This window comes from Cibotium barometz, chromosome 44 (assembly GCF_041138505.1).
Source record: "Cibotium barometz isolate CiBa-2024 chromosome 44, ASM4113850v1, whole genome shotgun sequence".
Lineage (NCBI taxonomy): Eukaryota > Viridiplantae > Streptophyta > Polypodiopsida > Cyatheales > Cibotiaceae > Cibotium > Cibotium barometz.
Genome location: NC_141089.1, coordinates 6,014,007 through 6,026,979, shown reverse-complemented (window position 1 = coordinate 6,026,979; position 12,973 = coordinate 6,014,007). Strand labels below are relative to the sequence as shown.

At 40.9% G+C, this 12,973-nt stretch overlaps 1 protein-coding gene across 3 annotated transcripts in view; it reads left to right on the top strand.

The window, feature by feature from the left end:
* The first annotated feature begins 5,734 nt into the window (after window positions 1–5,734).
* LOC147612894 (uncharacterized) overlaps window positions 5,735–12,973 on the top strand; it is a 224,838-nt gene continuing 217,599 nt past the window's right edge. For all 3 annotated transcript variants that reach the window (XM_086782164.1, XM_086782165.1, XM_086782167.1), the window contains exon 1: window positions 5,735–5,879. In XM_086782164.1, the coding sequence (XP_086638290.1) occupies window positions 5,796–5,879 (84 nt within the window). In that variant the 5' untranslated portion in view covers window positions 5,735–5,795. The remainder of the gene's footprint in view (window positions 5,880–12,973) is intronic.

Sequence of the window (12,973 nt, the reverse complement as noted above, 5' to 3'; positions counted from 1 at the left end):
TGTCTCTATATTCCTGAGACCACATCAAGGAATAACTCTTTCCGAGTACATCATTAGAAAGAATTTTGAATTATTGGCACCTTTCTAATGATAACTACCCAATAAACACACTAAACCTAGGGTAGAAAAATAACTCACCTAGATACATAAGCAACTAGGTATCCAAGTTGGAATATGTACAAGAGTACAAGCAATATACTCCCAAATTATGTGCAAAAAAAGAAGGCAAATGCTACCTTCAAAGTACATGAAATTATCCAAAAGATCAAAAGATCCTTATAAAACCATAGATAAAAGCATAGAAGCTTATCAAATCCAAAAAAACCATAGTTGATCATAAAAATCAATGCATGCCATCTAATGGTCATTAATCATGCCAAAAGAAGCATTAAAATTGGTGGCCAACTCATCAATCCGGAGTATATGAACGTAGTGTCGTTCAAACAAAACTCCAAAGTAATCAAGTGAAAACACGTGTGTAGCACTCATTAAAAACCCCTGATCTAGGCAGAACCTGATGAGTCCATATAAAACTTGGAAAACATCCAATAAAATCCACCAAAACAAACCGATCAACTAACCCATGATAGAATTTATCTTAGGCTTAAGAAATTAAGCATAGACCACACTTAAACAAGTGTAAAATAAAATATCATGGAAAAGTGTCAAAGGTGAGACACACTTTGAACGCAGATTCTAGCCATCATTTACACTTAAACAAGTGTAAAATAAAATATCATGGAAAAGTGTCAAAGGTGAGACACACTTTGAACGCAAATTCTAGCCATCATTGAAAAAATTAAGGAACATGTCCAAAAAGAATGGCTAAACAAAGGTAAAAAATCATGCAAACATCATTTAGAATTAATCCAAACAGAAATAACTATTAATACGAGGTATAATGGTATTAATAATATGCGACTATCTAATGTCAGCACAAGAAAACGTACTTCAATATTAAATAACCCTCGAAAATATTAAATTCTCGAGAAAAAGAATTATCATAATTTTTTCTTAATTTTTTCTAATTTTATAGGGCCTCAAAATATGATAATTTTGAATTCCTCCAAACCTATCTTATGGCATTCCAAACCTATATTTTTCCAGAAAATTTTGAAAGCCAAAAGGTTTCCCGGAAGATGAAAAGCCAAGAGATTCCAAGAAAATAAATTCAAAAAAATTCTAGAGAATTTTTTTCTCAAATCCCATATTTTCTCATAATTTTTAGGCTTTTTTTTCCAAGCTTTTTTGAAAAAAATTTCAAAAGCTTTATTTTTTATTGGAATTTAAAAACTCTTTTTTTAAAATGAAAAATAAAAAAACTTAATAAGCTTTTATTAAGCTTATAATTCAAAAAAAATTATGGGGGGGGATCGTTTTTCGCCAACGGGCTGCTGCGTAGTCCCCCCCCACCTATGCGCAGAATTGTGAGAGAGGGAGAGATTATCTCCTCACTTTTCTCTTCTCTCCATCTTCTCCACTCCCTTCTCTCTCCACCCTCTCCTTCTCTGTTAGAGAGGAGGTTGATTAAGCTTTAATTAATATTTTTAATCAAACTAAACCTAATCATAATTAAATATTAATTATGATTAATATTTAATTTAAAAAATCCCTTTTAAGAGAAATTCACACGGGTGGGAGGAAAATAGACGAGAAAAATCAGATTTGAGAGGCGGAGAGGGTCCCACGCACACGGGAGAGCATTTCATACATCAACATGCTGCCCCCTACTACATTTCAGCAGAAAATTGGCCGAAATTTGATCATGTACCTACTGAAAAACTCGCAATGTATTAAAAATATATTTTTAACCATAAAAATGCTCAAAAAATTTATACAAAATTAGGAAAAAAATCCTAAAAGTTCTAGAAATTTAGGGAATCCATTCTACCAAAAATATCCACAATACAATATGTTGTATTTTTGTAAAAATTTCCATTAATGCTTATTTAAAACCATAAAAAATAGGATAAAATAGCATTAAACTCACGGAATTCCCCCGCAACGTCGATTCGTCCATTGAATAGTAGTAACACACATTCCAATCGCCATATCGACGATCCACGTGCAAATCATCAACACAAATCAATAAAATAATTTTTTTTTAGTAAATATTAAATTTTACTTCAAAAAATATAAAAAATTTACAATAAAAAAGAAAAATCAACAACAATTAACTAGAGATTGCCCCGATACCACTATTAAAACCCTAAGATCTCTCTAGATAATTGTTATGCATATACATGCATAAATCAGGCATAAACTCATCCACCTGACCACCCCCGAGTCCAAGGGATGCACACATGAAATATAATGAAATACAGCATACCTTTACCTTGATGTCCCATACCATCAAGAAGTATAACTCCAATCCAATAGCCATGTAGCTATAGTGTGAAATGGTAGGTGAGTAGATATGATCCTCTACACAAGAGACTATAGCCTAAGCCTCCAAGCCTCCAAGCCCCCAAGCCCCCTTGAGTGTGCCCCATGCCCCTATTATATAGGAGGGCCCCCAAGTGACTCTTGACTCTCCATTTCCCATGTGTGACCCTTGGATGCCTGACCCTAACCTTAACCCTTAAGGTTAGTCCTAACCCATGCTCCACTAAAGCTTGTTCCCATGCTCTCATGCTCACAAGCCTAATGTGGGTTAGCCTCCTAGTATATGCACACATAATGTGCATATATTAGAAGTGTTGTTGCTACCATGGATGTTCTTCATGGGGCTGCTTGTCTTTGATCCTTGTCCCTAAGGATCTGCTCCATTTCATCAAGTGAGGGTTTTTCCCTCAGAATGATGAAGGCCTTGAACAAGACCTTCAGAGCCTGCCTTTAGTCCATGGATGATGATTATAGCAAGCTTGTTTTGTAGCCATCTTGTCTCCCACATCTATCAGCCGATGCAGGTCTTTCACCCGCTTGCTGAAGTCCGTAGCATTCTTATTGGGCTTCCTTGTTTCATTGGTGAGTTTAGCTCTCAAGGTAATCTATCTTGAAGTGCTTTTAGACTTATACACCTTCTTCAGATTATCCAAGCTTCTTTGGCAGTTAGCACCTCCATCAAATGGCTGAGGATGTCATCCTTCACACTCAGTTTTGTGATGTGGACAACAAACATGGCCTTTTTTGTCCCATTTTGCTAGGGCTTAAGCAATTAGATCAGTTAGTCTCTCCATAGAAGCCATCTCCCAACAATCTTGGAAGAATAATAGTGACTCCATCTTCAGCTTCCATGTTGCATAGTTTGTACTATTGAGTTTTTCAACTTTCTCCAAGTGTAGGCTACTCAAGTTGGGTGCCATTGAGTTAGCAGAACAGATAGCTGATTCCACCTTTAGGTTTTGACGGTTGACCCCAAATTTTTTTTTAATTGTAGTAAACCTAGCCAAGAAAGTAAACATGACCAAACGAGTAAACCTAGTCAAACGAGTAAACCTAGTCAAATGAGTAAACCCGGCCAAACAGTGAATGCGGAAAGTTGTGTCACAACAAGCGGTGACTATCAGTAGTAAGTCGCTGGTTGTCAGTAGTAGAAGATCGATGGTTATTAGTAGCAGGTCGACAACTTGTGACTAGCAGGTCGACGACTTTTCAATAGGCAGGTCGACTCAGATGGCTGCCTTTGATAACTAATTTAAACGAGACTGATTTGGTCAGTCGATTTAGGAAGCTGAATCGGGTAGCTGATTTAGATGGCTGACTTTGATAGCTAATTTAAAGGACTAATGACTGATTCCGTCAGTTGATTTAGGAAGCTGATTCGGGTAGCTGATTTAGATGCCTAACTTTGATAGCTAATTTAAACAACTAATTCCGTTAGTTGATTCAAGAAGCTAATTTTAGTAGCTGATTCTGGCAATTGGCTCTGGTGGTTCATTTAGTTGGCTTTGATAGCTATCTTCGACAACCAAAAGATGATGTGGCATCAGTAGATCGAAAGAAGACGTGGCTTTAGTATGTCAGAAGATGACATGGCTTCTGTAGATCTAAGTTCGTAGGCGAAAGTGGCTGATGCTGAATCTGCAACCTAAGTGCAGAATGCCGAATGCCAAAATGTAGAAGACTTACTTAGCAATTGTGCAGTGCCGAATAGCTCCAGATCTGAGGCGGCGTAGATGTGATGTAGTGGTAGGTGACTGAAGTTATTGTAGATGCTGGTGTGCTTGATCTTAGAGACTAGGTGGCACCTAGGCAGACTCTACGTAATATCAGTAAATGAGGCTCTGATACCATATTAAAATTGTGGGGACAAGGAAATGCGACACAATGACTAATAGTCAGATTGAACGAACAAGTTTGAAACTAAATCAGCACTGTTTATATTATTGAATCAGAAGAGATACTACAAATGATAAATTTTGACTCTAATGTGAAAGGGCTAATCCCCAAAACCCTATCCTAATGCTAAGGAGCTCAATAAGCTCAGATCAGGCAATTCATGCAGTGCTGTGAGTACAGGCTCAGGCTACATACTTAGTAGGTGACTTCTGCTCACTATCTTATTCACTTTAGTCCACTATCAGCAAGCTACATACAAGACATGCTTTTTTAGTGCTTCAGGTAGATGAATAGCTTGTCGTTGATGGTAGACGAGTCGTGATCAAGGCTTTTAACTCCGTCGATGCCATCAAGTAGGTGTGACTAAAGATTTGCAGCTTCCTATCAACTAAATTGCGGTGGTTAGGTCAGATCTGCAGAATTGTCTCCTGAGAAGACGACGACTTGCAATTCCTGCCATCAAGTAGGTGTGACTAAAGATTTGCAGCTTCCTATCAACTAAATTGCGGTGGTTAGGTCAGATCTGCAGAATTGTCTCCTGAGAAGACGACGACTTGCAATTCCTCCTTTGATGTAGGAATTCTATTCACCAACAACAAGGTGACACATTTTCCAATAGTGTGTTGGAAACCCTCATTACATGGCCTTCATAAAGACCTTCTATATCTTTCTCACATGCTTTGTTGTGTTGTCGAGTGGTATGTAAGGAGAAGTGGGTCAACAACGCAAAAGGGTGAGAAAGGAGAAAGAATCAAAACAATGCGAAGCATATACCAAATAGAAATTTTCATGCAATTTCCTTCATACCCCTCATTTTACAAATATGTTTTTTAATGCATTGGGGTGTTGCAATTATACCTTGGCACTTTTTTGGTGATTGTGCCAATAATTGAAAAGGAAAGTGGACATTAAGAGTCATTAAGAGTTTATGAGTTATGTGTCTCCTTATCGTCCTCCTCCTCCACCTTCTCCTCATGCCTTGTTGAACATAGTTGTACTTACTCATCTAAGAGCAACCACTTTGCATCCTCTAACCACATATGTTAACCAATCACTTCAAGAGAAATGTATATTTGCATTCTAGTTGGTGTCACTGTAACGGGCCAATTTTTTAATCATAAGGTGCCTTAAAAGTGAAGACCCTTGTGAAAAACTGAGACATTTGATCCCTCATGTCAAAAGAGGAGATCGGTTCTTTCTATCCCATGTCTAGCCTTCTTTATAGGCTCTAGGAGGCATCCTTGCCACCAAGTTGGATTATACGTGCATGCGATGAGCACTTGAGTCTTGAGTGTTATAATTGACTATTAAAAACAACCAAGCCCACTAGACCTACTTGTGTGTAGAACCATTAATCTTTAATGTAAATACTTTTTATGTAAGAATCCTTTGTTTTTATACCCTTGTCCGTCCACCAACCTTGGTCGCCTGGCCAGGCGGGCAGGCTGTGGGTGTCTAGCCTTCGTGAATGGGAGTCAGATTTAACTGTCAAAGGATACGGGAGGCAGGCAGAGATGAGCGCGCCAAGGCCTCACCAATTTTCCATCAAGTACAAGGCATACGGCGATCGCACCAACCATTCGAGTGACACTGTCAAGGTGAGCCGCCCTCCCACAAAGCTATGGTGTTAGAGCAGGAGCTATTATGCAGAGCGCGCGCGCGCGAGCGAGAGAGAGAGAGAGAGAGAGCGAGAGAGAGAGAGAGAGAGAGAGAGAGCCACAATACACACATACACATGCCGTACGGCTTCAGCATTTGTCAATTGTCGCTTGGCCGCAACTGTGGACAAACCCAATCCCCAGCCGCAGTGGCTTGCCTAGCCATGACAATACACAGAGAGGCCAGAATTTAGAATGCTGACATGAGCGTCTTCAAATCATGTGAAAAACATGCGGACGTGGTGGGTCAAGCCGAGCTTCAATCATGGCTAGAGGTCGACCTGACACAGTTCCTGCCTTATGAGAGATTGCTACTGGCCAGACTGCCACACTAGTTCTACCATTGTGGAGATACAACTTTGAATTGGCAAGCAGTGGAAAATGCATTGAAACTGGCTACAACCACTGTAAGTTTTAAAGCATGTGGTGGAAGGAATTGCACGCTATCACGATTCACTACTTTCGTCAACCCTTGCTATCACGATTCACTACTTTCGTCAATCCTTGCGTCAGTCTTTGTTTGATAGCACCCATTTGGATCAGATTGATGATGGCCAGTTGGCTTTGTTTTTTCAGTGTTTTTAACTTGTGTGGCTGTTCTTCAAGAAGTTTGCCTCATATTTGAGGACGTACAGCGAAGCAATAGAACATAGCTTTTACCAAAAAAAAAAAGGTTGCAACCATTATAGCAGGAGTGCGTCTCTCAAATCGTCTTTAGTATCGTAATCAATCTTATGCTTTGAAAGACCACCTTCATCAAGAATGTTTCAATTGATTATCTATAAGTTGGGAGGTTAGGTGACATAAACTAGGTGACATTAGCCTTTGGGAATGATGTGCCATATATTAAGTCAAAGGTTAAAGGTCTAGTTAGAGTTGGCTATTTGCTTCAAGAGGATAACATCTTAAATAGATTTAGATGTGCTGGGTGGCTTTAGCATGTAACATTTTCAGTGAAGCACTTTGTCAGTGTGTACAGTGACTGACTGACTGTACACAACATTGTACTTGTTCATTGTTTAACAAGAAGAGCTTGTCCAAGATTTAAGATTCACTCAGATCATTAGAGCTTGTCCAATGTTTTTTATCACCATCTTTGTGGTTGATTATTTTTGATTTGACAACATGTTTCTTGTTGTTGCCTCAAAACATTTGTGGTAGTCACCCGTGAAGTTTTGCATATCAAAGTGATGTGGTATCCCTCCCAGCCAAGCATGACATCCTCATGATGTCGTCCTGTGATTATGCTACATCGAGACTACCCACACATGCATAGATCACACAAGGAAAGATGTAGATGGTTCACCTCCCAACCATAGGCTTGCCTTGAGCTTGGGAGAGATAGACTGGTGTGCCACATGCCTTCAAAATCTCTAGACCACCTCGCAATGAGACTACCATCATACACATCCCATACCACTTCTACAAAGCTCAACAGCCCTAGGTCCAACTTAAGGGCTAATCTAGATCCAAACCCACGGCATAGTGAGTTATGCCTTGCTCATATAGGACTAAGGTGCTATTTTCTACACGCATATGGGATAATTGCCCAACTCTCTCAACAGCCAACTTTTTATATGCGTGACATTTACTTGCCCATAGAGCATCTACCCATGTCCTTGCCAGTGATGCAACATAATTCCGTCCTATAGAGCTCACCTCTGTAGGGACGAAGCCAATTGGAGAGCTCTCTCTGGATTCATCCACAACTCATTCAAGCTATCAAGTCCATAGTTGAGCTTTTCAAATGATGTCTTACGCAATAGGGGAGTCCTTGAGTGGAGATAGCAATCTTAACCTTAGGATTTCAAACTTGGTTTTGCAATCATCTGTTGCATTTACTTGGTCCCACCAATCCATGGCAAAGTATAAGGTCAGGCTCTAACTTATTGAATAAATCTTTTGTTTAAACTATCATTGACTCTTTCGCCAAGTCATATAGGTTTTCTAACCCATTGATATCTCTCAACAACCTATAGTTTGGCAAAATGTTTAAGTCTCATTACCTAAGGTAACCCAAAAATACTCGAGCCCAATTATCCAAGGTGATCTACATTTTAGAGCCTCACTCTAAATTGTGTTTGTATGTCCCAAAGGGAATACTATTTAAGGTGGAAAGGTACGTAAAATACGGTACAAATCAGGTATGCAAGGTACGCATTCAGGTACGGGTTGAGATTTTGAGATACGTTAAATACGTAAGGAATGTAAAAACATAAAAAATATACTATATAGTGTATATATGTACAAAAAAATGAATGAAAAACTGCAAACCTTAAATTTGAAAAACGATTCATTTCTGAACAACAACACAATTACCAAAATGAGAGCTATCAGTAAACAAAAGCATAAAATTGTTTCACAAAATGGAATCACTCAAACATTCAGTACCCATATTTTATGTGGGTTTTTTTTGTCTTGGCTGCTGGCCTACACCTTTTAGGCTGACCGACCAGCACCCCCCCCTCAGTATATATAGCCTTGCCTATCATTCTTCATTGGTGTACCACTTCATGTGCATGGCTAATCCAGGCTGATCTCGCAGAGGCAACAAGATAAATTAGAACTAGAGTTTTGGAGCATTGATTGCTGTTTTGGCAAAGGGAGTTGACTAGTGAAGGACAAGGTTGCTGTCGACCAGCAATAGAATGAAATAGAAGAACTGTCGGCATCATATTTTTGTCTAGGAAGCTGGCCGACCAGCAGTCGGCTAGTTCACTTGGTCTTTTCCAGCCTATAAATAGCATTAGTTTCTCAACGATTTGATTCATTCAGCCCTCGTTGGCTGGGTCATAGAACTAGGCATAGATTAGGTATCTTGAGCTTTTCTTTGAAGGCAGCTGAGGGCTGCAAATCTGATGTACCTTTTTGTACTATATGATATACTGATTACCCAGCTATCTCTCTTTCTCTCTCCTCTCTCTTTTGCATGCGTTTTTGCATCAGCATGTTCCCAGATGGTGTTTAGGACTGAAAGAAGACACCCAGAGCTTCCGCATGTGACATTGAAGTTTCCTCTCCTGTAAAGTACGGGGCAGCCAACGAGGCACAACTCTAGCCTCTTCCATTGCTGTCCGCTCTTGTTCCACTGCTTCCTCAACATTTTGAGGTGTAATGAGCTCATTCATGGGTTGATTTTGATCACCCAAATGCTGTCCATTAGGCAAAGTTGATGGCTTGTCTGTTATGCCATCAATTCGCAAGGGGAGTAGTCCTTCAAACATGTTAAGTGGGCCTGAAGGTGGCTGTCCAAAAATTCAGCCAATGGCTGGTCTGAATTTTCAGCCAAGAGACGGTAGCCTTTACTGCCACTGCTGTAACCCAGAAATATGCCGTTAGCTGCTTTGTCATCAAGCTTAACCTCGCAATTGCTGAGGTACATGTGCATAAGCTATACTTCCAAAAACTCTAAAATGATCAACTTTAGGTTTCCTTTCATGCCAGGCCTCATATGGCGTTATGGTTTTCAATGCTTTGGTAGGGCATCTATTCAACACGTGTAGCACAATTTGTGAGGCAAGCCTTTGCCTTTAACCTTGCATCTAGCCATTTCCATCAAAGACCTGTTCTTTCTCTCAGCAATACCATTTTGCTGAGGAGAATATGGCATCGTGCATTGATGCTTTAATGCCTTTTTCTGTTATAAAAGCTTTGAAAGCAATGGACATGTATTCCTCCCCTCGATTTGTACGAAGGGTTTGCACTTTGCAACCTGTTTTATTTTCAGCTTGTGCCACAAAATGCTGAAAACATGCAAATACATTAGATTTTGCTTTCAAGGGATACACCCAAGCAAATCTGGAGTAGTCATCGATAAAGGTTACAAAGTATAGATTCTTTCCAATAGATGGTGTCCCCATAGGACCACACACATCACTGTGCACAAGCTGTAATTTCCGGACAGCCCTTGTTGATCCATCTTTTGGGAATGCATTTCTGTGCATCTTACCCAATATGCACCCTTCACATACATGTTTTGGTGGCAGTTCTACATGAGGCATATCCTGTACCATTTTATGTCTTTGCAATAGCATCAAATTGCCATAATTTAGATGCCCAAACTTGGCATGCCACAATTCCGCCTCGTGCATGGCAGGTGTAAGAGTGGTAACCACATGAGCATCATGCTCTTTCCTGTCAAACTTGTCAAGCTGATATAACCCATGGTACAGTGTGCCGGAAGTGACCAATGCATAGCCACCTTCACGGTCTTTCACTGTGCATCTGTCGTACTCAAAGTTGACTGCATATCCTCTTTTAGCAAAAGAAGAGACGGACAACAAGGAAAGTCCACTCATCGTGCACAAGATTTACTGATGCATCATCTTTTCCTGCGAGTGATGAAGAAGAATCAACAGCCATGCCGCTTTCCTTTTTCTTCTCCTTTGCAAGCCTTTTTTTGCACTCATTCAATTAGTGACCTGGCTTTTTGCAGTAGTGACATTTGCCCTTTTTCTTGGGCTTGCTTGCATCATTTTTAGCCTTTTGTGAAGGCTGTCCTGAATCAGCCTTTGGTTGAAAATGGCTTTTGGCTTTTCCCTTGCCCTTATCTTGGGTAGCAAAAGCCCCATCACTGCCACGCACGCGGGAAGATTTGTTCTTCGGATTCAGCTCCTTTTGTAGTAACAAGTTAACCAACTCTTCAAACAAGATTGGTTTTGGTTTCCTCACATATACAGAGTGAGCGATGTGTGAAAGTTCAAGTAGGTTTCTGGCAGAGATGATAGTGTCCTGGAAACCAGCTCCTTTTCAGAAATGACCTCATCAATATTGAGCAACTGCTCCCGAAGATCCTGGATCTTTGTAAGATTATCAACCATTCTATCATCATCATTCATGTCCAAGTTCTCAAGTTCTTTCTTGAGATATATAACCCTGGTCTCATTCTTTGCGTGATACATGGTTTCAAGTACATCCCAAGCTCGCCGTGAGGTCCTGCAAGACCGGATATGTGGTATGATTGATCGCTTTACTGACAAAGCAATCAAAGCCATTGCTTGGGCATCGCGAGTATCCCATCTCTTTTGCTCTTGTGAGGGAGGAGTAGGTATTGCTGGTTGTTGAGCACCACGGTCAAGCGTGTTAGGTGCTATGTCAATAGGGCATACATCTTCATTTGACACATAACCCCATAATCCTTTGGCCACAAGAAGATTTCGGACCATGAAACTCTAGAGGGAGTAATTAGTGTCATCCAATTTGTCCTCTTGGAACAAAACCCTGAACGCATTTCCAACCATTTGCTGAAATCTCTTTACCAATAGATATGCAAACATGTGCAACCAAATATGCTGTAAAAAGCACCTACAGGTAAAATCCCAAACGCATTGGACTGCAATGCCAGACAACCACATGTCCTGTGCAAATGTTTCGGCCCAAATACAAGACTGGAGATAATTGCAATGTTGAAAAATCCCAAATTTTTGAGCACCAATGGGCTGATTTATGTGTCAATTGCACATAATTCACAAAAGCCCCAAAAATATGTGTACCAATGAGCTTTAATTGTGCAATGAAGCACTCATTTTAAGAAAGTTCCAAATTTCTCTATGTCCTGTAATTGCAATTGTGCAATTAAGCAAAAATTTCTGAAAAATCCCCAAATTTTGCTGAATCCCTCACCCAAATGTTACCCTGCACTACTTTTTGCACTTGATTTTTGCAATGAAGCAAGTATTTCACAAAACCCAAATTTTGCATGACTTGCACTTTCAAATTTTGGAACCAAACACAGTGCACTGGTAATATAGTGCACTGGTAATACCCAAATCAGTAGAGCTTGTAATACATTCACAAGCTGGAGAAGTGATGGCTTGTAATACATTCACAAGCTGGAGAAGTGATACCCAAACACAGTGCACTGGTAATACCCAAATCAGTAGAGCTTGTAATACATTCACAAGCTGGAGAAGTGATGGCGGGCTGCATGCAGTGAGGTGCAATTGGGCAGGTACGGCGACTCTTTGTCGAAGACGGGCTGCAGGTATGGTGGCTCTTTGGTGTAGGCGGGCTACGTTGCAGACGACGATTGGCGAAGGTGGGCTACAACTGTAGATGGAGAGGCGGTAGATGGCACGAGTTGCAGGCGGCTGGACGGTCGGAAGCGTCGCCGGCGACTGAGATGGCACGAGTTGTTGCTAACGGCATCGGCGCGAAGGCCTCTGGTGACGGCAATGGCACGACGGGGATTGGCCAGAAGACGGAACAGTGACGGCGACGGAAATGCGATGGGCTGCTGGCCGGAATCGAGGACGGCATTGGCTGTTGGACGGAAGGAGCCGACGAATTTTCACAATTTCGTCGATTGCCACATCAGTTACAAGTGTGGGTGAGCTCAGCCAGGCGCCGCCCACTGTGGTGAGAGCTTTGTTGGTTGGTTGGGTGGCGGTGGAGCGCCCCAAATGGAGGCTGAAACAAGTTGCAGGGAGGCTGACCGGGTAGCGGAAAACAGAGGCCGGGCGGGCGTGCAGAGGGTAGACACAAAAGATCGCAAAGTCGACGGACAGACGTCGCAGTGTGGACGGACGGATTGTAGTGTCGATGGAAGATGTCTGGTGAGCAGTAGGCTCTGATACCACTGGTAGGGTTAGGGTTCCACAGGCAGACACACACACATAGAATCAACAACAACAAGAACACATAGAAGATGGTGATTGATGCTCACACAAAGAAGGATTGCATAGAATGTGTGGAGCATGGGAGTTGACTCCATAATAACAAAATACAATAATAACGGTGGTGTCTTGTCACACCAGATGTCCAAGGGGAAAAACCCAAAGGGAGAAAAGTGCCCTTGGTTAGCCCATGTTCACATGTGGCACTACTCATAGCATATATGCCAATAACATAGACAGTGTTTGTCACAATTTGTGACTAATCTCTCTTAATTATAACCTAATCTTGATTATTAGTGAAGAGACACTATTCAAAGGTTGTGTCTTTTCACAAGGGTTATTATGAAGAGGCATGTCTTATCTAAAGGATATGACTCTTCGCTCTAAAGACACACGTGATCACTCAGAAGACAATTCTTT